At 41.1% G+C, this 27,942-nt stretch overlaps 1 protein-coding gene across 2 annotated transcripts in view; it reads right to left on the bottom strand.

Annotated features, from left to right (window-relative positions):
• Positions 1–27,942, bottom strand: part of SORCS3 (sortilin related VPS10 domain containing receptor 3) — a 551,877-nt gene that overhangs the window by 135,597 nt on the left and 388,338 nt on the right. For both annotated transcript variants that reach the window (XM_036027268.1, XM_028514086.2), the window contains exons 6-7: positions 19,034–19,098; positions 7,902–8,020 (exon numbers count right to left, since the gene is read on the bottom strand). In XM_036027268.1, the coding sequence (XP_035883161.1) occupies positions 7,902–8,020; positions 19,034–19,098 (184 nt within the window). The remainder of the gene's footprint in view (positions 1–7,901; positions 8,021–19,033; positions 19,099–27,942) is intronic.

Genomic DNA, 27,942 nt, shown 5'->3' with positions numbered 1-27,942 from the left:
GACAACAGTATGGTGACTACCAGAGGGAAGACAGGTACGGAGGAGCAGTAAAGGGTGAAAGGGGTCAAATATATTGTAACAGAAGAAAATTTGACTTTGGGTAGTAAACACACAATGCAATATACCGATGGTATATCATAGACTTGTACACTTAAAAACTATATAATTTTATTAACCAATTGGACCCCAACAAATTCAATGTAAAAAAATAAAAAAAGGCTAAGACACATTTGGCACATGTGGTGGGAAAGAATGAGAGGATAAACCGAACGGTCTCATTTTCTGTGAGTTGTTCTCCCTCAAAGTTGTGTCTCTGGTGGCACTAAAACAAAATGTATCAATACTTTTAAAAAACTGGAAAATTTAAGGGACTAAGTCCCTTAACATTATGAAAAGCCAACCCACCAAAGCTCCTTATGCCCATCACATTGTTATTTAGCCACTCAAATGCCTGCACTCAAAATGCAGGCATAGACAAAAATGATGAGCCTCTCCACAGCTTTTCTGCAAAAGCCAACCCATGGAGGGTGAGTGAGCATCTTTGAGTGGAAAGCATAATCCTCACTGTCAGCTCTGCTTCAGGGTACTTTCTGGAGACTTCACCCAGGAAGGCTGGGCTAGATGGGCCCAAGCCTTCAGCACTGCAACTTCTTTTCCCAAGATCATTCTTGAGTACATTTCTTGCACGGCCATAGAATATGACCTAACCTGATTCCCTGATACTGTGTTCAGATGCAAATCTGTGGTTTAAACCCTGGAAGACGAAGGACTGTAGGTCTGAGGGTTTTCTGCTCTGACTAAAACCTAAAGAGACAGCATTATTTCAATGAACAGCATGAGGAGTTCTAGTCCTTTCCCTGCTTCAAAGGTAGACAGTAGTCAGGGCACTGCAAATCTTACCTTCTCCCAAAGACTTTCCTGAGCGCCCAAATCAACTTTCAAAACTCACACATATCCAAAAAGATGAAACACCCACACTGATTATAGAATTTATTTGAGATGGCTCCAATCATTTTTAAAAAGCAAAAAACAAAAAAAAATGAAAAGAAAGCAGCCAAATAATAAAAAACAGCCAATGGTAAAGGAGAAAGTAAACATAATACCCTAAAGGTTAACCCAGGAAAGCTGCTAAAATTGACACAAAAATTAGTTCTGAGCTTTCTAGCAACTATAGAAAGGGAATCACAATGTTACCTAGATCTAATTATAGGAAATAGAAAAGGTTCACCTCCCCAGGACAATTTTCTAATTTATTTTCCTGCCACTTCACTCCCTCCCACAGCTACAATTGTCCTTGGACAGAGAGGTCCCAGTGGTACATCAGGCTTTCTTGCTTCCCTAACACTACCCAGGCCTTTCCCACCACTGAAAATGCCCTTTTTCCTTTACCCATCAAACCAGTACTCACAGTCTCCATTCCAGGAAGCTTGCATTGACCCTCCTGCCAGGGCGGGGGGGAAGGGCTCGTCCTCCTGGCTCCAAGAGCAACAAGCGCTTCCCACTAATACAGTTCTTATCACTCTGCATTATAATTGTTTAGTCGTCTGTATTCTCCACTGGGCTGAATGCATATTAATATATTTCAGTGACTAAATATAAAAAAGACACTAAATAGCATACTGGATAATTCCTGGACGGCAGTTTTATAAAAATGCAGAGACATCCTACATATGGCCATTACTTATGCAGTGAGCAACTGTCAATTACCCTAAGCCATCTTACATTGTTATTTGGAGAAACAAGATTCCCTTACTTTAAAAAGATAACTAACTACACTCCCTGAGAATAAAGACAGTATCTTATCTTCCCAGTACAGTTCAGCTCAACACTCATTTATTGAGCACTAGTCATTATGCTTAGTGCAGAAGAAACAGCAAAGAATAAGACCTAGTCCTGTCCCTCTTAAAGTTTCCAGACCTGGCTGGGAAGACACAATGCTCATGGGTAAGTAGCACAGGAGCTTGGTCCAATCCCAGCTAAGATTTCCTAGAGGAGGCATCGCCTAAACTAAATCTTAAAGAATGAGTTTGTCCGGTAAAGGGACATTCCAAATAGGGAAAAAAGAAAAGAAAAAGAAAGATTCACTAGGCAAAAAAGGACATAGTGTGTACACAGAAATTTAAAAAAATTATTTTTATTGAAGGGCAAACTATAACAAGGAAGGTGCATGGGGAAGAGTGGTGGATAGGGGAATCACAGGAGGATGATGGAGTGGGTAGGATCCAGATCACAGAGGAGCTTGTAGGCAATGTTAAGGAAATTGGATTTTACCCTATAGGTGATGAGCAGCCACTGAAGTCAGGAACATTGATTTTCACTTTAAATAAATTACTTTGGAAGTAGTGTTGTTCAGATGGATTGGGGTTGGGGAGTGCTATCTGGGAGCAAGGAAGTCAGTTAGCAACACTTCAGAAAATGCATGATAAGGGTTTATAAATGGTTTTAAATAGCCAAGTAATAATGGTGCTTTCCCCTTGTTTTATAATAAATCACCCTGAAGCAACTAGAAAAACAAGAAAGAAAAATGCAAACTCTCTACTTCATGGAAATATAACCCTGAAACACAATACATGTGGAAAGGAAGCCAAACGCAGTGAAGGACAAACAGAGCGTAAACAGGCACCAGGGCAAAAATGTCTCCAGCTACAAGTCTTAGATGAAGACAGAAAAATAGAGTTCTCCAGAGATGACATTTCCCAAGGAGCAAAACTAATAATCTAGCACCTATTTGGAACCCAGGGAATGTGTCCTGGGAATCAACTGCAGAAGCATCCCTGGGACTGATTGGTGATGAGGAGGAGCTGGACAGGCGTGGCTAAGTAAAGAACCACTCAGAAGCTTCCACCTTATGAGAAGAACCTACTCACAGACAATCTTGAGCGACATGGAACCTCACTGGGAACCAAGGAGCAATCCTGTGAAGCTGAAACAGAGCTCTGATCTATCACTAAGAATCTCTTCAACTAGTTAATCCAAGGGAAGCCCATGACATTAAGAAATAAAATGGTTATAATATCATAGAAATCAAAGAAAACAGTGCAAGAATTTCAAAATAATACAGCAAAATAATGGGAGAAAATGGACAGGAGAAATGAATAGCAGACACAGGACAAAAACAATGCTTCCATGGAGCAACTGAAAATTGTAAACACACAGCTATGACTGAAACTAATCTGTATAATGAGATCATCTCTACAAGAGAAGATTTCAAAGCAGAAATATGAGAGCTTGGGAGAGAGATGTTGAGACAACAAAACACGATGAACTCTAAGCTGGCAAAAATCAGGAAAGACGTCAAACAATAGCAGCAAAAAGGGCAACGAGGAGCCTGAACACTGCCACCCATTCAGGTATAATGTGGGTAAGACTGGTTTTTTTTTCAATCTCATTTTACTCAGAGAATTAAAACAGATGAGAAGGGGAAAAAATGATGGCTCTCCTTTGTCTGTCCTGTCTTTTGTATACATCTTCCTAAGTGTCCAAAAGGGAGAGAATCAAAACAGTGAAACTGAAATAAAGTACATATTTCAAAATATAAATCACTGAAATTTGGGGGAAATTAAAAAGTAAGGGAGATATGGAAGCAGCTCAAGCGCCCATCAATAGACAAGTGAATAAAAAAGCTGTGGTACATAAATGCAATGGAATATCACTTGGTGATAAAAAAAAGAATGAAATCTTACCATTTGCAACAGCAATGATGGACCTAGAGGGTATTACACTAAGTGAAATAAGTCAGCCATAGAAAGGCAAATGCCATATGACTTCACTATTATGTAGAACCTAAAGAGCAAAATAAATGAGAAAACAAAATAGAAGCAGACTCATAGTTGCAGAGAACAGTATGATGGTTGCCAGAGGGGAAGGGGGTCGTGAGCTGAGTGCAAAAGGTGAAGGGATTGAGTACTGGTTGGTAGTTACAAATAGAGAATACAGTGAATAATATTGTAATAACTATGCATGGTACCAGGTGGGGACTGGAAATATGAGAGGAGGATCATTTTATAAAGAATATGTTTGTCTAACCCCTGTGCTATACCCCTGAAACTAATACAAAATAGTATTGAATGTAAACTGTAATTGAAACATAAAATGAAAAGAAAGTGAAGAGTAATTGAACCAATTGAATGAGACATATTCCAGGGGGAAGAATCAATGTAGTACAACCAACACAAAACATGTACTGATAAAGTATATAAAATAACTGATGGTCACCATTGAATGCACTTACCTATAAAACCAAAATAAAATTAATACAGGAAGGATGATTCAGAGCAAAATGTAAATTCTCTAAGTAATTTAATTAAAACGCTGGTGTTGGATAGAAGGGAGAGAGTGGGAAGTCATAAACATATGCTATTTTCCCCTACCTTTGTTCAGGGCCTCATAAAATATTTAAATCTAACAGAATTATATTTTAAGGTATAAAAAAGAATACTAAAAGATAATAATCCAGCAAAATTTAGTGGTGGAAGAACTACAGCAAGAAGGGAGGCAATAGAAATTCATGGAAATACACTAACTTTATAATTGCTCACAAGGGGAAATCAATAGATACTATCCGAAAAGAAGATTTACCATGTTATATAGTTATATTCATAAAGCTAAGTAGATAGAACAAATATTCAGATTATCAAAGAATCCTATTTGAGGGAAAGAAGGAAAGGATTCCACATGATGAGTCTTTTAAGCAATTATAACCAACAGCTAAGCATACACAGTCAGAATTAAGACATATCTCTCATATCAATCAATGCAAATGGTTAAACTCACCTAAGAGAAGGAAAGGACTCTTTAATCAAATTCTGATGATCAGCCAACTTACATTTATATTGGCAGTTTGTGTAGTTGTTTATCTGCCACCTACTGACATGATTTGCTTCAATCTTATCCAATTGATAGTTTCAAATAATAGCATTCAATCGGTATTTATTTGATGGTTAATAAAATTCAATGTTTTCTCAAAAGTATTGGCCCGTTGCATTACTTCCATTGACACATTGCTATTTCATTGTCTCTCATCTCTTTCATAATTGAATAGCAAATTCCTTAAAACAGATTTCAAGGCCTGTGGGATCTACCACCCTATGACTTTTTATTGTTATCTCTAACTCTACTTTTAGATCCCACTTCCTGCTTCCTTCTCCGCTCCCTGATCTCCAAATAGGAGAGCGTCCTGCGGCCCAGGCTTTGCATTGTCTCTGTTCTCCCTACTTGCTCCCTTGATGACTTCAGTTTTGTGGTTCAAAATGTCAGCAATACGCTGACACCCTACTAATTTTAGTCCATAGCCCTGACCTCCCACCACTCTTGCTTCTAAATGCAGTCCCTAATATCTACCTGCCTTACCCCACATCTCCAGGAGGGGCTCAGAGGGGCTCGGGGCCCAACACACCCTCTGAGTGCTGACTGCTGCCAGCCTACCCCGGGTTTATCACCTAATGGGACCTTCCCAGGTCATCCCAGATAAAATAGCACTACCAAAAGACACCCAACATTCAGTCCCCCATTTATTTTTACCCTTTTCATTGTCACTGCCTGATATATTTTATAGTTAGATATATAGATGACCATACAGGATAGACAGACAGACAGAGAGCACACATATCACATTGCTTTGGTGCTTTACAGTTGTAATTAGCAATTGCAATCCTCCCAGTGATCCATGAAGTGGAAACTGAAATTATCCCCTTTTTATAGAGCAGTCAGATGAGGCACGGCTCAAGGTCATGCAGCTAAGTGTGGCAAGCCAAGTTCAGAATAAATGCTGGTCATCAATCTCCAAACTACACTATACCTCACAGCCTTTCAGAGAGAAAGACAGACAGACAGACAGACAGACAGGGAATCATATACATATTTTTCCTCTCTTCCCCTAGAACCTATATGCAACTAAAGCAAGATCTTTATTGTGTTTATTATTTTAACCGCAGCACCTAGAACAAGGGGTCTGGAACATAGTAGGCAAACAATAAAACTATATTGAACAATAAGAATTTATATCTTTTTCAAAGAAAATAAAGTATGTTGCTGATTAAAGAAAAATCTTTTAATGGTTTCCAGTATAATGAAAAACAATGTTTCAAAATTGAAAAAAAATCTGGATATCTGCCTGCACAGTTATAGAAAACTTATGCAATACATGGAAAAATGAAACTGAAAAATCTGAACATTTTAAATGCTAAGTAATGTTTCCCAGAAATAATTCTACCATGTTCATCACTATACACAGTATCGGCATTAAGAAAAGTACAATCGGGTAAGTAAATTTATAAATCATCCCAGTATTTCTAACTTAAAAAAACAGACAGAAAGCAATAATAAAGCCTTAAACCAGAGCCACAGTAATAGGAATGGAACAAAAGGAAGCACTTCAGAAGTAACGAATGGTGATATTAGCAGAGGCTGTGGATTCATTTAATTGGATGACATACAGTGACTTTCAGGCTTCTACCTTAAGTAACCTGGTCAAACGTAGTGCCACCAATGTGTCAGGTTCAAGGGGGTCATGTTAGACTTATTTTACCTGTGGTTGAGGTGACTATTAGATAGACAGATCTGCAGTACATGGTAGAGGTCGCAGCCCATTGACTTCAGAGCCATAAGAACATGGAGATGGTACGCAAAACCATGAGAACTCCCGGGCCATGAGTACTGGGTGCAGAGGCAAACTGGCCAAGAGAAGAAAGCTTGGGAACACCAAGAGTAGTACCTCATACTGTCTACCTTGCATTGTACGCACTCTATGTGTTCAAAAACACTTTTGAATAAAGGAATGATAGTGCCAATGACCTACCAATATTTAGGAAAAACTGCCCAAGATTCTGCTTTTTAATCAAGCTAAGAAACAGTGACATGTAAGTCACAAAGACCTCTCTTTTCCTACCTCTTTCAAATTGGTTTTTGAGTGGCTGGCTACTTTTTCTGTGTTTTACTAGGACCTGAAAAATCCATGCAACTAATTTGCAAACGGAAGTAACTGCTATATCCGTAATCCATCAATCCAACAGGTAGTCAGTGAGCACCCTTGATTTGCAAAGATATCTTGTTAGAATAGGGACAGGGATGGGGAGTAAATTGTGTGTATAAAATATGGTCCCTGTCCTCAGAGAGTATAAAATACAATTTGGAAAGAAGGAGACAAATAAATCTATTAAGATCTAAGTAACAACACCTAATTCAGGGAGATTCCAAAATTTGCGTTTCCTAAAGGAAACAGTTTGTGCCAAGTATTTGCCGCACACACACTCACACACATAGTCGCTCACTCAGTAGACCGTCATCTTTTGTTTTTTCTCATTTTCGATCTACTTTGCATCTCCTTCCAGTAAAACTCCAAACCTAAAACAAGGCTCCCTTTGCCCATCTGAAAATGTGAGTTCCATTTTTAGGTAAGCTCTCTGAGAGTCAGAGGTCTCGGAGTGACGGACTTTGGACTTGGGCATTTGAAGGGGTAGTCAGCACTGAAAAGGGAAGGAAAGATATAGTGTGCTCTGGATCTTTCCAGAATAAAAATACTAGCCATGCTTAATTTCTGGGAGATTCTCATTAGCAAGTTTAGACAAGACACTGATAAATTCAAGTTCACTCTCATTAGAGACTCGACTGTAAGTAACCTCAATCCCCAGCCCAAGTCCCAGTCATTTAAAGACCCCTTCAGTATAATCATAAAGCAACTCAAGTAAGGGATTCAATAGGGCACTAAGGTCCCCTATAAATGATACTGACCCACAGTGCCTTCATCTTTCACCAGAAGTCTGAGATCTCCTCACGGGGCCAGGTTACCCAAGTCAAAAGAGGGACAGCGGGCCTCAGGAAGGCCATCCTCGTGTTCCTAGTAAGCAGCTGACTTCACCTACATTTCTACACCCTCTACCAGTGACAGCACATTCTGTACTCACCTGAATGAAGATGTATTCGTCCTGGACAACCAAGGAACTGATGTCAATGGAGCGAGCAAAAGGCCCACTCCGAGTGGTCTCGGCGCATTCCTGGATCCTGCAGGTGAGGTAGTGAGCATCTGCAATGAGAGGGTGGAGCGACACTTAGGCACAAGGGAAATGGTGAGCAAAGTTCTCATCAGCCCGAGAAGCTCTATCTCATGGGAAATCAGCGATGGCATTGAAAGTAACAGTGAGATTTCATTTTCTTGTCCACAAAATGTGTAATAATATTTTTTTAAATGTCAAAATCTAGTTAAGGCAAGGGTGGAGGGAAAGAGTTAATCCTACATTCTTCTGGCAAAACAGTAAACTGGTATAGCTTTTCTTGAAAACCAATGTGAAATATGAATCTATCAGAATTTTAAATGCATTTATCTTACAACAGCAATTCTAATTCAAGGGATATTTTCTAGAGAAATGCTCATGTATCTTCACAAAGAGGCAAGGGTGGTTGTTCATCGTGGCATTGTTCATAGCACTCAAAGGCTGGGAACAGGCAAAATGGCTAGGGCTTAGGGAACCTTTAAATAAACCAAAGTCCACATGTAACAGAGTATGCTGGTGCATTGCCATGCTGATTTCTCCAAGATGTACTACTGTTCTGCGACCTTTTACAAAATTATTTAATACTATGTATTGTATGAACTGATTTATGTCAAAAAAAACCTTATCCTTATGAATATATTGGTTTGTGCCATACCTGCCTAGAAAGAAGAATATGTATAAAAATGAGCTATGATTACTTTTGGGGAAAGAAATGAACTAAAGAAGACAGAGTTCCAGGGGGGTCTTTACTTTTTAATTTTTATTATTTTTAAAAGAACATAATATTTACACCCTGGCTGGCGTAGCTCAGTGGATTGAGCGTGGGCTGCAAACCAAAGTGTCACAGGTTCGATTCCCAGTCGGGGTACATGCCTGGGTTGCAGGCCATGACCCCCAGCAACCACACAGTGATGTTTCTCTCTCTCTCTCTCTCTCTTTCTCCCTCCCTTCCACCTCTAAAAATAAATAAATAAAATCTTTTTAAAAAAGAGAACATAATATTTACTTATTACTTATGTAAAATTTATAAAACTCACATAATGACTTATGAACTCTCAGCCCCTGAACTTGTCTCGGCCACCACAAACAATCATGGCAGCAGCTGTGGCTGCACGGGAAACCCCTGGCTCTCAAAGCAGCCTGCTCACGACTGCAGGGCCGTCCCTGCATTCAGGAAGACAATCCATTTGGCAATTTTTTTCCTTAATGAAAAACTACAGGTGAGTCTCTTTGAAGAAACAAGTGTATTCATTTGCTTTAAAATAGTTATTATTCATTTAATGGTGTTGAAAAAATAATAAATGGTCAAAATGAAAAGCAGGGATTGTTTTAGGATCCAACGCAGGGTGTCTTTATTCATCATCTAAAACCAGCTGCATCACCACGGGTATCTAATGCGATTGTCCCCTTGGATAATGTGCATAGGTGTGCATAGGTAATGCACCTAGATTTCAGAGTCTACAATGAAAGGGGTAGTAGGTAGCAGAAATAAAGGCAAAATGTTAAAAAAATAAAATTCGTAACAATTCATTTTTTTAAAAAAGCAGACTTTCAATTATCCCTAACTTGATCTTCAATTAATTACTTTACTGTTGGATTCACCAAGTATTTTTTGTGTGCGTACAATGTACTGGATATTGTTTAGGTACTAGGAATATAACAGTGAACCAGACAAAAATTTTCTTGTCTAAAAGGGCTTGGTGTCTAGGAAGGCGCTTACTCACACTATTTGTAGCTACCTACTACACACATTTATTTACAAATGATACTAATTTAATAGTAAAACATATTTTGGTAGAAAATGAATTCATCCCATGCTCTATCTCTGCTTTTCAAATGTCCAAATTTGGACAAAGCCTATTTGCTTTGGCGTCCACAATCCAAACACAGCAAATGCTGATTTCATTCCCTCCATCAGCAGTTTTATCATCTGCCCAAAAGCTCAAGCCTCTGAACATTTTTTTCTCTCCCACGTCATACAATCCAGCTGGTTCCTAGCCTTGACGATTCCAGACTGGAAGTGCTTCTGGAGTCTCTCTTTTCTGCATGATCCCTGCCACTTGCCTGGGAGAGCCCTCCTCACCTGTGTTACCTGTAGCACCCACTTCACAGCTAGTGTTCAAGTGCACGATGGACTAGCACCCGGACTGACCTGAGGCAAAGAGCCCGAGTCATCTCTGAAACCTAAACCTGAGCTACACCCTGCCGACTTCAATCTACCAGCAGTTCCGAGTGCCCAGGGACAAAGCCCAAGCACGTTTCTGTGCAATGGAAGGCCTTCTACAACTAGTCTAATACAACCAAGTGCTGAAGGAGCCTAGCAAATAATGTATAAGAGTAAAATAAGCTGGAGTCAGACGGTAAAGGGCAGTGGCACGTGACCCTGGTGTCAGGGACACTGAGGAGCAGTGGGGGCTGCAGTACAACGCCCAGTACTTGCCTCTTGGAGGCGGCGCTGCTTCTCAGCATCAGTTTATCATTGACATGCAGAAATAAGAAGTTCTGAGTTTCTGAATAAAGCTAACACTCCCCATTTTTCAATTTAAAATTTCCCGATTTAAAAAATATGACGGTGAATTTAAAGCTAAGATAGGGCACAGGCCAAACAAAACAAGCGTACAGTCCAAACAAGCTCGCTCTGTAAGCCACGCCCACCCATCTCTGTTCTGCAATTTGATTCCCTATTTACCTCTCCAGAGAGGAGACACCCTCCTCCCCCTTTCCCTGTCCCCTTAGCAAGGCCGGCCTGTTGACCATTGTGTAAGTACAACCTGCAAGTCTTTTCCTCAGTCTTTTCCTCTTTGTCTCTGTTCACCAAGGAAACCAAGTGGCCTTGCTTGCCACTTCTGGCTGAGCGGACAGGGGAAGAAGGCAAGCAGCCCAGTTGTGCCTCGGAGCACACGGCCTGCCTGCTCACCGGGCATTTTCCTGGACCCGTACAGCATTAGTAATTTGCTCTTAGAATAAGGCAGGAAAACCCCAGCGAAAACCTGCAGTAAACACATGTAAAGAAACCACAAGTGTTGACATGACAATCTGCTTCTTTCTCACCAGCCTCAGAAAGCTCCTTACACTGGTCTAGTTAAAGGTACACTCAGAAAGCTCCTTACACTGGTCTAGTTAAAGGTACACTCAGAAAGCTCCTTACACTGGTCTAGTTAAAGGTACACTCAGAAAGCTCCTTACACTGGTCTAGTTAAAGGTACACTCAGGTGGCCATCTGCTCACCCCCGCCACAGGCTCATTTTCCCCTATTTATGATTCGCTCTGCCATTTGGACACTATGAAAAAACAGTCAAGTGTATCTAAAGCCAAGCCCAAACAAAATCAACACCTAACTAAACCTTGGCCCATGGCAGGTGAGCTATTGTGCTGAACTCATCCCTCTTCTTAGCTATCCTCCTGCTTGCCACTTCCCAGCGTGCAACAAAAAGTCCTATTTAATGGGAAAGTGGCCCTAAAATGAGTCCTTGACATCCACGTGAAGTTCAGGGGCCTCGCAGTCTTTAGCTGGACTCACGTACTAGAAGTCACAATGCTTTTATTTTTCAAAACACAGATATGGTAACAAGTGCTACAACGCCCACGCCTGGTGAGACCCTAAAGCAGCAGCTTGGAGAGAGCAAGTTATCGGGCAGCTGGGGCCACCCGGTAGACATGACTGAGGGTTGCAGGGGAAGTGGGGCGTCAAAGGTGAGCAGAGAACACCATTTGCTCAAGCCTGAAATCTGCAAAATGTCTCAAATTTGGATTTTAGACATTATCTCCAAATGAGCCTGGATATAGTCATAAATGACTCCATGATGGGAGTAAAAGACAGAAAACTGTACTTGAACAACAATTAAGATAAAATGTAAAAAAAAATGACTCCATGATGAAATGGAAAGAAGATATATTTACTATATATCTTGAAATCTTAAAATAAGCTTCTAACAACTGTTGCCTTTTTGTTCTTTTTTTTTTTTAATATCAACAGGTGCCTGATGGAAGAGGTCCAGATCTCTTGAGGATATCACGGTGTTTGAGAACAAGGCCTCTGAAGCTGGGCGCACCGAGCCTGGATCCTGGATTTGTTCCTCGCCGACTGCCTCAGCCAAGGAGCAGCATTGCGCTTCATCTGTGAGGTGCAGACAAATCCGTATTTGCCTCTGCGGATTGTCGTCGGGATTATGTAAGATTATGTCTGAAACACGCTCAGTACATTGTTGCATAAATTTTAAAAGATCAATAAATGTTAGCTCTTTTTTATTATTAAGAAAGAAGGGAGGGGATTTAAGACTCAGCATCTCTCCTACATTCAATTAATAACAAGTGATGTCTTATTTTATTGTGGAAAATCAAAAGATCATGATTCTACTAGCACCGATTCTACTAGCAAAACATACCCTCAATGTATATCACTGTTTCATTGCTTTAAGTGTGATGGCTGATCAGACAAAGAAAAAAAATTAGAGAGTCTGAGCTAGAATAATCAAGGGAGACGTTAAGGAGAAGGCAGCCCTTGCCTTTAGCCTGGACAGAGAAGTGTGCCATGTGAGAAGGAAATTCCTAGAAAAGGAGGTGGAAACTGCACGTGGAGGGGCAAGTAGGCAAAGCTCCTTGGGTCCAGACGTATGTAATTACATGTGGACTTTGATTAGTGCTCATTCTTGAACTTCCATTGTCTCTCCTCTCCTTTAAAACATCCTCAAATGAAAAACTAGAAAGAACAGATTGGGTGAAGATCTCATTTGCATATCCCTGAGGGAGAACCAAGGAGTGGCTTCCCAAATGTCTGAAAGTCACATCACCCTCATGATTAATGTATTTCTAAATATCAAATGTCTTTCTAATGTATTTCTAAGATCTGGTGCGGGCACTACTGAAAGCCAAAGACTTTGCTCCCCGCACTGTGAATAGAGAGATCCGTTTGATAACTTGAGCAATATTGTGCCCTGTTTCAGCTAGCTCCACTGCTCCCAGGAGCTCTGGGGAAGACGGTACCATCTCCCTAGTGTGTTAAGCCTCTACTTTCTCACCTTGCAGGTGGACCAACGGTCACATTATGGAAAGAAGGGGTGGCCTCAGATTGACTGATTCATTTCTTTTGTATCAGCTCAAGGCATACATATAGAAAAGCTGCAGGTGTCAGACACTCCCCGAGGTTCCAGAAAGAAGAGAGAATAAGACAGGTTCTTGCCCTCGGAAGAATCCCAGGCCAGTAATGGAAATGGGATATTCAGAGGTAGACATGTTTTGGGGTCTGTGCTGAATAGAGGATGACCAGAGAACTGGGGAATGTAGAGAGAGGGAGCAAAGGAGATAAAGTGGCATCCTTAAGCTTCTTTCTGTCCTAAGGGGTTACGTTTCTGCTAGTTTTGTAGAGCTTAGGGTGGCAGCTTCAGTCTCTCCCCATTCAGCAGGGCAAGCTTCTCATCCATCTACATCAACAAGTTTAACCTTGAAGTAGAGCATTTCTCACAGTGCCAAATCTTCCCCAAAGGATCATCTCCTTAGAAACAGGACTCAAGTCTTAGAAATCTGTTTCTATCCTCAGGCTGACTTCACAACTACTGGCTGAACAGCATTGAATTGCATTAAAAACCTCGGCATTTTAATGTTGAATTGTATTGTGACTAGTGATTATGTTTTGCCTTTGAGATTATTAAATATTCTAACTATCCTACATGTCTTGTCTTTTGTCACTTAAGAAAAAAATTTCCCATGACTCCTTCAAATATCATCTTTTTGGGAAATATACATAAGGTCAAAACTGAAAAAGGGAATTAAAATTGTGAACTGAAGTTCTTCAGGCCTTCTCTTAGAGAAATACCCAGGAGCTATTTATTTTAAATAAGAACATAAGCTCTTAAATGCAAACAAAAAACAGATTCCAGGGAACTATGAAAAGTTATTCAGCTTCCAAAAGCCTCCTTCTCATTGACCAGGAGGCGAGGCTAACCTGCTTGCAGGCACAGTGTGAAAAATGACATTGACATTGACGCAGATGCCTACTACGGCACTTGAGACTTGGGAGAATCTAAAAACAAACAAAATCAACAAACCGAAAAAGAAAGTAACTTCTATTCCTTCCTATTGTGTTTATGGATTTAACGTCTTTGTAAAACTTCTAATCGCCCATAGGAGAATTCTAGTGTCTGCGCCTTCTCATGGGTCAGGGGGAGTGGTGGCTGACAGAGTGATGAAATGTAGAAATCACAGTAACCTTGACAATCTTAGGACTGCTGATACTCTATAGAGGGCTCCTTCCACTCTGCTTGTCAAATAAACTGATCTTAACTATGATGACTAGTTGATGATGATGATAGTGATGATGATGACAACAATAACATTTTTACAATGCTCACTCTGTGTTCTCTGGTGTCGTAGGAAATACATGTATTAACTGATTATTTTAAGAATGTAAAAATCGTTGCAACATCCCAATAGGGAGTTATAGTTATCATTCCCATTTCATAGATGAGGAAACTGAAGCCAGAACAATGAAGTAATTTGCCTGAACCCCACCATTCTAGGAAGTGACAGAGTTGGGCTCTGTGCTAGAATCATCTGAATAACTGTCTCCCCAACAAGCTAGAAGCTCATTGAGGGTAGAGATGATAGTGCATTCACCTGCATGCTCCCTCAGTATCAGCATATGTAGACTTTAAATAAGTATTGGTTGGATAAAAAAAAAAGAACTAAATTGATTAATTAATTAATAATGAAGAAAGGTAGGAAGTTCTATAAAACTAGAAGCCAAGAACTGCACATTATAGTTTTTCTTACCATATATTTTATCTTTGTGGTAGTTTAAAAGGTTTTTTTCAATTTATATATAGCACATTTTTTTTTTGCAAACAGCTCTAAAGTTTTAGCAGTTGTATAGATTAATGTAACAACCACCATGATCAGGTTACAGAAAAGTTGCATTACCCTCAGAAATTTCCTAATTCTGATCTTTCTTGTCAACTACTTCCCCCACTCTGACAAGTACTGATGTATTCTGCGTCTCCATAGTTTTCCTTTTCCCATAATATCATGTAAATGGAATCATATAACATGCAACCTTTTGAGACTGGCTAATGTCACTCAGCATAATGCCTTTGAAATTCATCCATGTTGCTGCACGTATTGAAAGGTGCTAAATAGTATTCTATTTAATAAAATATACCCCAGCTTGTTTATCATTCATTCATTCATTCAATTTTCAGGTTGTTTCCATTTTGGGGTGATTATTAATAAATCTGCTACAGGCATTTGTGTATAGGTTTTTGTATGAATATAAATTTTATTTCTTTAGGGTAAATATGCTGAATCCTAAGGTGTGTGTATTTATAAGACTGTCAAATATTTTTCTACAGTAACTGTACCATCTTGCATTCCCACCAGCAATGTATGACAGTTTCACTTGCTTCACATCCTTGGTAGCACTTAGTATTGTCAGCTTTGTTTATTTTAGCAAAGCTAATAGGTATGTAATGATCTTGCATTATGGCTTTAATTAGCATTTCCTTAATGTCTAATCCTGTGGAGCATCATCTCATGTAATTGTAATCATCATATCTTCTTTGGTATAAATAGCCTTTTAAAAATTTTCCCATTTTTTAAAAAATTGGGTTGTTACTTATTGCTATGTTTTGAAATTTCTTTATATGTTCTAGCTATGAGTACTTTGCTGCATAGATCATTTGCAAATATTTTTTCCTATTGTCTTTACTATGTCTTCTGAATAGCAAAAGTTTTTAATTCTGATGCAGTCCAATTTACCAATTCTTTATTTTGTCAATTTTGTTCTTGATGTCAATCCAGGGTCATAAAGATTTTTTCTTATACTTTCTTCTAAAAGTTTTGCAATTTTTTATTTTATATTTGGAATATGATCCATTTTAAATTAAATTTTGTATAAATTGTGAATCGTAGGTTGATGTTCACTTTCCCCCGTATGATTGTCCATTTTTTCTGAGACCATTTGTTATAAAATGTATTCTTTCTCCTCTAAATATGTTGTGTCTTGCAACCTTGCTCAGTCAACTTATTTGTTCTAGGTGCTGCTCTGGTAGATTCCTTGTTATATTCTACATAGAAAATCATGTCAGTGAGAATAGCAACAGTTTTATTTTATTTGTGATCTATATCAATTACACTTCATTTTTCTACCTTTATTGCGCTGGCTCAGACTTTCAGCGTGATGTTGAAGAGGTGCAGTAAGCTAGGAGTAAGTACCCCTGCTTTTTCCCTGCCCTGAGGGGTTAGCACCGAGTGTCCCATCATTAAATAGGATGCTAGTTGTAAGTCTTCAGAAACTTCCTTCTTTCTGCAATATATTGAGAGTTCTGTGTTCTAGTTCTTACTCTGTAACTAGGGTGGCTGTATGAATCTGGGGAAATTTGAGGCTAAGCTATCACATCAGAAAAAGAAAACAAAAGAAATACACTTTGTGCTTTTTTGTGATGATCATTTAGATAAAAATGTGTGGGTATGAGTGAGTGTAAGAAAGCAAACGAGAAGGGCCACGCCTTTCGTTGGGTCATACAAAATACAACGCCAGGCCAATGCAGGGATGACATGTGCACTTTCTAAATAAAGGTGGGCTAGAGCCGACTGACTAGGTTGGAGAAGATTCTTTTAACTATTGAAAAACTGTTTTTAAAAACCTAGAACATGGGACAGAATGAATATGTGCTATAGCTTAACCTCAGTGTGGCACATGACATTTATCTCTGTGATATTTCTGTCTACTTTTTTCAGTTCTTGATAACAAGCCAGAAAGTCTTCTATGTGCTTTGCATTTTTAATCTCATACAGTTTCACAGCCCTTCTGCACCATAGGTCTTATCCAAATTTGCACTGGTATTCTTAAACTTTCAGAAAATAAGTTTAAGCTTAATGTAAGAAATTACCTTAAAAAAGAAGCAAAACAAACAAACAAACAACAACAAATAGAAGCTGTCCGTCAATAGCCAAGGGTATGTCCTAAGCTTGACCTCATGGAATCTGAGAACACACAGCGGGGGGCTTGGGGAAGGTATTACTATACTAAGTAGGAGATCAGACGGTCCTATCAAGTGTCCTCTGATCTGAACTGTGACAACTACCAGAGGTCACATATATGGCTCTAAGAGGTTGACGTGGGAAGCAAGCCAAGGCAGGGGTTGCCTGGAAAACTGGCCTGTGGGTCACCTTCTGGGAGTCATTGCCTGCATGCCTCCGGCTGCCCTGCTATGTTTCTTCAAACCCCGATACCTAACGCTCTCCCCTCCCCAGTTTGTTCCAGCGGTAACAGTCAGATAACACAATTTTGAATCCAGGTTCTGTCACCCTTATGATAAATGAATTTGAGTATGTGGCATTATCCATTACATTCCTAAATCTTAAATAGTCCTTTTATGTAAAAATGCGAGAGAGAGAGAAAGACAGACAGACAGACAGACAGACTCAGGTAGAGAGCAGGCTGACTGCTGCTGGGTAGCGGGGAAGTACCTGGGGGGTGTGGAGGAACAGAGCAAAGAAGAAAAATAAGAAAGGACTCAGGAACAGGAACAATGGTGGTGATTGCAGGGGGGAATAGGGAGGAGATGAAAAAGGGCATGGGGTACAAGTGGTGATGGAAGGAGATTTACTTGGGGTGGTGAACACACAATACAGTGTACAGATGATGTGTTTTAGAATTACACACCTGAAACCTGTATAATTTTGCTAACCAGTGTCACCCCAATAAATTAAATAAAACGGAAAAATAAGAAAGAAACAAAAATTATTACAGAGTGTGGGTCATTCCTCATTCTTGCCTGCTTCAGGGAGAGAAAGAAAAAAAATAAAGTACTTGGCAGAATGCCAGACATATACTAATGCTGATTGCTTTCTAACTCTCTAAAAATAAAAACAAAGCCAATAAAATATATTACCCCAAATGCATGTTTCTGGCATGCATCTGTGTTTGGCCTCAAAAAACACATGTCTGGACAAAACACATGCAGTTTTTACTTTATGTATTCTGAATGATATCCCAGCACCACAGCCTGATCAAAATAGACTCTCCTCACCTTTGTACAGCATTTTATGATTTCTATAACATTCCCCTCCATTTGGCCAACCCACAGCCCTGCACTGGGGCAGGGCAAGGGTGAGTAACCTCAGGTAACAGGAAGCCAGAGCACAGAGTTGAGAGGGGAGAGGGGATTCTCCTGGTGCCAATGGGTGGCAGAACCTAGGACCCCAGCTCACCAGCGGGTGCCTGTTCAGCTCCATTCTTAGGTCAGTGCTATTTCCATAGATGAGTTGGCTCTATTTTTGACCTAAGATATGCTGATTCTATTTCATGTATTTAATATATAAAATATATTTTCACATATTTTACATATTGTTGTTTAAGCTGGTTTTATTTCTCTTGTATAGGAAGGAGCCCTATGATATGGTCAACTCTGGGAAGAATAAAATGCTTCAAGTGGTGCAAAATGATACTTTATCAGTCCAATCCGGGTAAGATGGACATAGATGCACAATGTACCAAGGGGTCACATGTTTGAAACCTTGGCATTTCACTGCTTATTTGCAGGGACAATACAGGTCTTATGCTCCACTGTATCTCTAGGCCTGGACCAAAGCCTGGTACATAGTAGGCTATGCCTCAATATTGGTGGAATGAATAAATAAAAATTTTGCTAATAGCTGCCCAGTTACTTTTTTGGGTAAGCTTGACTATAGGACAAGTTTGTTTTTTTAAAGCCGGCAACTCCTGCATTTCATCCAGTGAATGCAAAATACTATCATGAGCTATGGATACCCTATTCAGATTACACTGAGGATGCCAGAAAATTACTAACAGTAGCCTCAAAATTCATCACATTAACTCACATCCTCTGAAAATTCATTCCTGAGGGTTTTATTTCAATGAAATATCTCCCTTAGGAGAGGCCTCTCCCCACCCCGGGAAATAAGGATGGATCTGGCAGCCATGGAGCTCAGGGCTTTCCATCTTCCCAAGCCGTTAAAATGCAAACTGGGGGAGGAGAGAGGGCTGCAGGCGAGCTGCCTGGCCCTTGCCTGGAGGAGGCAGCACTCACATCCGTCAGTGGTCCGCACCTCCATGTGCACCAGGTCCGCTTCCTTATCCAATCCGGCCACCGACCTGGGGGAGGAAGGGAGACAGAAACTCAGTGACCACAGGATGGCAGACAACACATGGGAAGCACGCACAGTGGTTACTGGGAAAGTCATTTTCTCAAGAGGGTCTGTCCTGCACCATAGGGACCCACACAATAAAGCCACTGGCAGGGCCAGCTGTATGGTTGTCTCTAGTAGCCAGCACCTATGCTGGTCACAACACAACCTGGAGCGATGTCAGAGACTTGGTGGCTCTGGAAAAAACACAAGAGTGCAGAGTCCGTAGTAATGCTGGTCTAAATCTCCATTCTTGACCCTTCTCCGCCACCTCGCACCTTCTAAGAGGTTGTCTCTCCCCCATGGTCTTCCAGATTGTCTCTCCCCGATGGTCTTCCATCTCCCCCGTCTTACCACACCTGATTGCTTCCACCACCCTGCTCCTCTGTCCTCCCACTGAGAAAGTGCTATTCCTGCTCCATTCTGTCCCTGCGGAAGGCGGGTTAGCCTCAGTCCTGGCTGTTTGCTTCCAGGCACTCTGGGCCTCCTGAGAGATCTGATCTACACTTCCTTCTTCCTGCCTTGCAAACAATAAGTGTTTGGTGACAAGCATTCAAAATCTGGCCTGACAAGGACAAAATTCTCCTGATGATCAGAGTGGGAAACCTTAAAGGTCTGTTGCCAATAGCCAGAAGAAGGAAGGCTGAGAACCCTTACAAACAAATCCTCCGGGGCCTCAGCCCGTCCACACAGAAAACCCAGTCAGCTGGCTATCTCCTGCATGAGCTATCTCAGCCAGAGTAGAAGACCCAGAAAATCAGCTAAAAATAGGCAAACAGACATTAAAACATTCATGCAGTAAGGAAATCACATAATCCAGTCTCTCTGACAAGCTCTTACTCATAGTCTATTTACTCTTATTTTAAATATCATTCTAAGATTGGTTTTCTGGTTTCTCAGTCCTCAATAGATAAGAAGCAGCAAGTTAGAAAAAAAAAAGGTAGAATTTAAAATGGTGAGAATGAACAGCTGATACCTAGAGAGCATAAGAAATAGAAAACCTATGGAAAACAGACCTAGGATTTCAAAATCCAATCTTCTGCACCATAAATCTCTACACTTCTCAATGGCCCGGAGGCCATTACTGTATTATAGCATCAATTTCTGACATCTGTGCTCAGGGACCAAAGACACAGAAAACAGGAAGTGGGGCGCTAATGGTACCAGTACTTTCTGTTTAAGAGACTAGGGTTACAAATGATGTATGTCACAAAAAATAAAATATTATAATTTTAAATAATCTTATCTCAATACAGTTCTCCAATTCACACGTAAATCCTCTCCCCCTTTATGTTTTTGCCCAGGCTGCCTCACCACTTGGAATACTTCTGTGCTACTCTGCATATGCTTTGGTTATGGCTCAGCTCACACCTACTTTCCATGAAAGCTCCTGACCCTGGCTGACAATGATAATCCCTTGGAGAACTTTATGAGGACATTGAATACCAATGCACAGGCCCCACTCACAGGAATCCTGGCTTTATTCTCCAGGAGTAACAGTCCTCTCACATTTTAGTAGCATCCAAAGAATCTCCTTGTTTAAACATTGATGTGGAGGTCCATCCTCAAAGTTTCTGACTGGGGGTGTCTGGGATAGGGCCCAAGACTTTGAAATCTTAGCAAATGCACAGATGCTATGATAACAATAGTCAGGGATCACATTCTGAGAACCTCTAGCTTGGAGTGTAGTTCAGGAATCAATAGCTTTTAGATGCTCCTGGGTGATAAGAATGTGTGGTCAGAGTTTAAAGTCACTCATTACAACTTGGAACACAGCCTCTGTAAGCTCTAACTGAAATAGCCTCTCCTTTGCATGCATTTGCCAGGTAGTTAAGAGCATAAACTCTGGAATGAGACTCTCTGAGTTAGAGTCTTGGGTACATCAGTTAGCAACTGTGGGATCACAGGTGATTTACTTAACCTCTCTATGCTTCAGTTTGCTCATTGGCACAACAGGGAGATAATAAAGGTACCCTTCTTATTGTTTTTATGAAAACTAAATGAACTATATAAATGCATGCAAAACATTTAGAAGATGGAGAGGCATGTATTAACACTTGACACTATATCACGCTTACTGTTATAGGGCTCACATTATCTAAAGTGTAACTGTATTTATCGAGCACCTAATGTACCAAAATGTTTGCTACAATTTAATATGTTATATCACTTAATCCTTAAACCAACTTTTCCAATAGGCAGTATTATTTTTTTCAGATGAAGAAATGTCAATTTTGATGTGTTAAATTGCCTAACTAGAGTAAGAAAGAGACAGAGCCTGGATTCAAATACAGTCTTACTCCATCTTCAGTTACCTGTGTACCTGAAGGGTTTCTCCTTTTTTTTTAAGATTTTATTTATTTATTTTTAGAGAGGGAAGGGAGGGAGAGAGAGAGAGAGAAACATCAATGTGCGGTTGCTGGGGGTTATGGCCTGCAACCCAGGCATGTACACTGACTGGGAATCGAACCTGCAACACTTTGGTTCGCAGCCCGTGCTCAATCTACTGAGCTACGCCAGCCAGGGCTGGGTTTCTCCTTCTTGATTGCACCATTCTTAAAGACAGTCCCTAGATCTGATTAAATTGTGTTTTGCACCAGTGCCTAGCACTGTGCCTTGCTCTGCATCTATTAAATATCTGTTGAGTAGATGAATAAATACACAAGTGAGAGCAATAATAACCCCAGCAGTATGTTTAAGATAAATGTTGAAAAAGGCACCATAATATGGTGAAACAGATTTCATTCATCTAATTAATCTCTAGGCAATTAAGTGAATAAAGTCTTCATTTTATGTTATTATGCTGCTATTTTCACCATTTATCCTCAAAGCAATATTGGTTCCGTCAAACACACAGTCAACTGTGATTTGCTTGACAAATATGATCATCGTGTGAAAATGCTAAGGTGGCAAAAACTCGGGGATCTCATTCAGTTCAAATGAACCTGGCTCCTCTAGTGGGCACCTTGGGAGCTTTCTTCTCAAATCACAAACAACCCAGCCTCCATCAACCACTGGCTCCCCTAGATCCGCAGACCTCTAGGTGCAGACCCCTATGCCCACGTCCGTACTACATCGCCTTGTCCCTTGTCTATAGCTGATTAAACCAGGGCTAGAACCCCATCCTAAGCTGGGTCAAAAGTATTTGTTTCTCAGACTTTAGGATTTGGTTTGAGAAACTGTAGCATGAGACTTGGAGCAATTCGTCTTGGACACCTTTAACTGCTGTGCCCAGAAAGAAGGGGAAAGCCAAGATAAGAGACAGACAGAAAATATTCTGTGAGATTCTGAGGTGTATGCATTTCTTCTCTTGAATCCTAATTATTCTCTCTGTCTTTATAATTAAGCTAGATCAAGTTATCTACTGTTCTTTGCAACTAGAGAGTCATCACCAACACCTTCCCCCCAAAATTGCTCAGCACATGCAGAACAGTTCTCACAAGGAGCCTTCTCATGACTCCTGGATCAGCTTCGGTCTCTGCAGCATTCTGGTTCTCCCAGCAAATTAAAAGGGCCGCTGCCTGCTAGATCATTGTCTTTCCAACAATGGGCTGTGTAAGTCATGAAATATCCTTAGCGGATCAATCCCAATTTTTTAAATAAAATGGAACAAAATAGAAAACATCAGAGAGCACCTCATGTGGAGGACTATTTTTATGTAACTTTGTTTAAGATCTATAAATAGACATTGGATTATACTGAGTCATTATTTCCTGTCAGAGAAGCAGTATAAAAAAAGAAAAGAAAGAAACTTTATAATCTAATTTCATATCATGTCTTTCTAAGATCTCAGTGGTTGGAACCATACACAGTAGTTAGCTGAAATATTTTCAGGACAAGGCAGAGACGTTTCAAGAGGTCACTCCCAACCAACAAGGAGATTCATGTCAACTGAAGAATCTCTGTGAACCATAGCCAACACCATGATACATGCTGGCAGTAGCGATTTGAAGCTGGTCTTTTGAGTTTCATGGTTATGCTAGTATAGTAACAATCCATGAAGCTTTACCCAAATCCAACTGAATAACTGCTCTACTAGGAATACAGCCAGTAATCCCTTGACAAGCATTTACTGAATACCCACTGTGTGTGAGTGCTTGGGAAGTTGCAATACAGCCTTCCACATGGCCTACTTTTGCTATGTATGTGTGGAGTACAGCCGGCATAGCTCTCATGAATAGTTACATGTTTCCAAACAAGACTCTGTTACATGACAGAGCCTAAAAAAGACAACTGTTGCTCATAGAAGTCCTCTTGATGTCAATAAATAGAACAAGTGCATTGCAACATTGGCAGAGTGTTGCAGAGAATGGGCAGTCTTTGTTCCTAGACACTCGATTTTGGGATCGTCACTCTCAGATTCCACTATTCCTTTAATAGGTATTTATGGGATGATACCTAAAGGGCCTTGAAGAGCTTGCAGTTGTGTTGAAAAGTATAGTGGGCCAGGAAGGGTTTCCTAGAGGTGGGAAGACAAAGACTAGGCTTAAAGAGTGTGTGGGACTAGAAAGTCAAGGAAAAGAGAGGAGTGATACGATGCAAGGCATGCGGGAGTGAATGGACATTATGGAGGGGTGGACCGTGGGGCAGAAGTCATGAGAGATCACTCTAGAGACAGCATATGAAAGACTCTGAAGGCAGAGGAAGGCCAGCACTCCAAGAATTATGGACTGTTTCCCGAAAACTAAAGTCTGCAGTATTCCCTTCATTTTGGTTGTGCCATTGGACAACTCATTCTGTTTCTGCAGGTGTATTCAATGTATTTCTTTAGAAATAAATTTGTGCCCTGGCTGGCATAACTCAGTGGACTGAGCACAGGCTGCAAACCATAGTATCACAGGTTCGATTCCCAGCCAGAGGACATGCCTGGGTTGCAGGCCATGACCCCCAGCAACTGCACATTGATGTTTCTCTCTCTCTTTCTCCCTCCATTTCCTCTCTAAAAAATTAAATAAATGAAATCTTTTTTTAAAGAAATGAATTTGTGTAAATGTAACTTTTGTCAACTGGTTTATTTTTGAAAAGTCTAGGATTTTTAAAGTTTTCTTTGACTTTTTCTTAAGTTTATGGGGCATACTTACAATATTACAACTTGAAGCAAGTGTGACCACAAATAACAGTTTTTTATAGAGATCTTCTGATGTCATCATTCACTGAGGGCCTCAGTCAACACTCAAGGCCACTTAGGTGGAATGTAAGCTGAAGAACAAGACATATAAACTCAGAACAAACATAATGACCACTGAAAATGGCCCAAACTACTCACACTCTGCGTTGTGAGAAGAGCAGAGGGAGGCATTTTGATTGGCAAGGATTTTCGTGAAATCTTAGGTTTAAAAGGGGTATCTTTCTGTCATCCCCATCATCACAGCACAAGGTCTCTTCTGGGCAGAGCACCACACTAACTAAAAACTTCATTCCACTTGTTCGCACGCAGATACTGGGCATCTGTTGTGAATCCAGTACCAAAGAGATGACAGAGGAGGAAAGATGCCAAGATGTATAAGGTAAGATTCCAGCTCTCTAGAAGCTCAGACTGATCTGGGAAACAGAATGAGGCAGATTTGTAAGAAAGGGTGGCACAGAGTGCTGCTGGAGTTCACAAAATCCCGAACCCTTAAAAGTGAATGGAAGAGAGAGGTACCAATAGATGAGGCATAAGTCAATCCTGTTGGCCCACCAGTGTGGCCCGGTGGCTCCCAAAGCAAGTATTTTCCAAGTGTGTCCAACATGGAGACTGGCAGTACAATGAGGGTCGGGGGACCGGAGGCAGAGGAGGGGTTGGTAATCAGGTAGGATATAATATAGGAGGGAAACGGGTTCATAAAGGTATAGTGACCTATCTCCTGAGTGTATACTATTCCAGTTAAACCGACACATGTAGAAATGAGCAAAACCTTCATTGGCCCACATTTCCCGAGCTAGAGCTTGGGAAGACATTTAGTGCTTTTTGTGGATCCACCAGTCATATTGGGTGCTATTTCTAACTCAGTAATACAGTAAGACAGGCTGTATATAATGTGTTTTTAGGACAACAACTTGTCTCCTCTATAGTCCAGTGGTTAAGAAAGGAGCTTTGAAGTTATATGTTCTAGATCCGGGCTCTGTATCTATTAGTTGCATGGCCTTGGGCCAGTTAGTTAACCTCTCTGAATCTCCAACTCTCTGTAATAATCACAACAGCATCACTTGGTCTCGATGAGGATGAAATGAAATGACACACGCCAGCAATTAACAAATGGGCACACAATGTCCAGGCATCCTATGGAGCAAATCCAGATGGACACTCACACAGAAATGCTCACACACAAATGCACAGACACATGGAAAAACACGCATATGCATTTCATCACATACTGAGGATGTAGAAAGTGTCTAAGAAAAACTTATATTAGAATGTAGTAGAAAGAGCAGTGGGCTGAACTGAGGACAAAGACCTCAGTTTTGGTCATAGCCTATTCACTGACCAGCACTGTGTCTTATAACACAGTATTAAACCCTTGAGGACAGTTTTTTCCTCTGAAAGGGGAAGGGGTTGCCAGGGCGGTGGGGTGGGGGAGGCTCCCAGGGATCCCCTCTGTCTCTGATCTGTGATGCTGGGAAAGTCCACAGCTGAGGATGATGGAGACAGGTGAGCTCTTCCTTTGTACCGACAGTTCTTACACCCCTGCCTGTCAGGTTCCACCTTGCTCCATGTCTCTGAACATCTCCAGCTGCCGGAACCTCTCTGCACCTGCACCTGCACCTCCTTGGGGACCACAGAGCAAGCAGGGCATGGACAGATGGAGGAGCTGCCGAAGATCAAGGAGCAGGTGGCCCCCACACTTGACAGTTTACAGAGTGCTTTCATATCATTGTCTAATTGTACTGCGCGGATCTTGGGAGGTAGATATCATTGTTCCCATTCTGCAGATGACCAACTCAGGAAGAGAGGTCACTTAAGATCATGGAACAGAGCTGGGGCTCCCGCCAGACCCCGCTGATTCTGAGGCAAGATTATGTGGTGCCCCAGCTGGAAGTGCCGGAGGAATTCAGAGAGTTAATTAAAAAAAGGCAAAGGGCATTAAGAAGACAGCTTGGGAGGGTGTTTTGTGGAAGTTCTAAAGAAGGAAGCGAAAGGGTCCAGGTGTATTTATAGACTAATAATGTGCAAAAGGGGGAAAATGTGCTGCCTCCGGCAATTCTCATCAAGTTAATAGATGTTGCCAATTACTGTGGTAACATTTTAATTGTATCTTAGCTCTGAAGAGAATAAAAACGAAATTTCCTAGTCTTTGCCTCAGAACGGAGAGGGACCGGCGTTCTGGTATATTATGCCAGTGTGGGCATAGCTGCCCAGGGTCTATGCAGACAGCCCATGCCATGGGAGAGCATTACTCACAGCCGTTCCAGACCAATCTGGGGTTGAAAGGAGTCGTTCGAGAAAGGGCATCTGCTTTGTGAGTTAAATGGAAGACAACAGGCAGGAGTGTGAGAGAACAGGTGATCATCATGTGGAGACCCCATAAAGAAGACGGTCCCCAAAGATAATGCATATCTAGTGTTCATGTGCCTTCTGATGGTGGGTCGGTCCCTGTGATATAGAGCTGTGTGTGTGACCTTATTTAATACTCATAATAATCCATGTAATGATCAGAATAATACCTGTCTCCCCTCTAGACTGTAAGTTTCTTGAAGGGAGGGGCCCTTTCCTGCCTCGCCCACCACAGTAACTCCACTTCCTAACACTCAGTTACACTGTTGAACAAAGGATCTGAACTCCTACGAGGGAGGTACAGTTTCTGTCCATGTTTTACTAACAAGGAACAGTAGGCTCAGCGGAGCTAAGTGGCTTGTCGGAGCCACTGCAGGTACACAAATGACAGCTTTCAGATTCAAGCCCAGGTCAGGTGGACTCAGCCCGGACCACGTCCTGTGAGGCACCATGGAGGCTGCCTTTCTCAGCTGGAGAAAAAGGGAGGGAGAGGAGAAAACGGCCACCACGTGTTCATCAGCCACTGTGTGTCAGGCCCCTCATGTCGTTACACCATTTCACCATAAGAAGAAACCTACAGTTCAAATAGCACCCAGAAGTTGAGGATGCAGCAATGGAAGCCCTGACAAGTTAAGGGACGTGCTCAATATTCCTCAGGGACAAAGGACAATAGGGAGAATTCAAATGATTCTGTAACCTGGACAGGGCTTCCCTATACTTCGTGGTTCCCAGAGAATGACGTCACACAGATCAAATGATGTCCTACCGATGGACACTCGGGCTGCTTCCTTATCTTGGTGATTGCAAATAATGCTGCAATGAACACAGGGGTGCTTATGTTCTTTTGAAGTCATGTTTGGGGTTCCTTCAGGTATATTCCCAGAAGTGGGATTGCTGGGTCAAAAGGCAGATCCATTTTTCAGTGTCCAGCAGTAGATGAGTGGATAAAAAAATCATGGGACATTTACACAATAGAATACTATTTGGCCATAAAAAAGAAGAAGGAAATGTTACCCTTTGTGACAGCATGGGTGGACCCAGAGAACATTATGCTATGTGAAATAAGCCAGTCAGAGAAAGATAAATACCATACGACTTCACTCTTCTGTGGAATCTAATGAACAAACTGAACTAACAAGCAAAACAGAGACAGACTGATAGACAGAGAGCACCAGACACAGATGGGCTGACTCCCCCAGGCTCAGGGGTTAGGGAAGGGAGGGGCTGAGCAAAAAGGTAAAAGGACTCATGGACAGGGGCAACAGTGTGGTCATGGTGGGGCAGGTATAAGGGGATCAAATGGCAATGGGAAAAATAAACTAAAATAATAAAAAATAC

The sequence above is a fragment of the Phyllostomus discolor genome, chromosome 5 (genome assembly GCF_004126475.2).
Source record: "Phyllostomus discolor isolate MPI-MPIP mPhyDis1 chromosome 5, mPhyDis1.pri.v3, whole genome shotgun sequence".
In the NCBI taxonomy this organism is placed as follows: domain Eukaryota; kingdom Metazoa; phylum Chordata; class Mammalia; order Chiroptera; family Phyllostomidae; genus Phyllostomus; species Phyllostomus discolor.
Note: the sequence above shows the minus strand (reverse complement) of the source record. Positions and strands in the feature narration are given on the sequence as shown.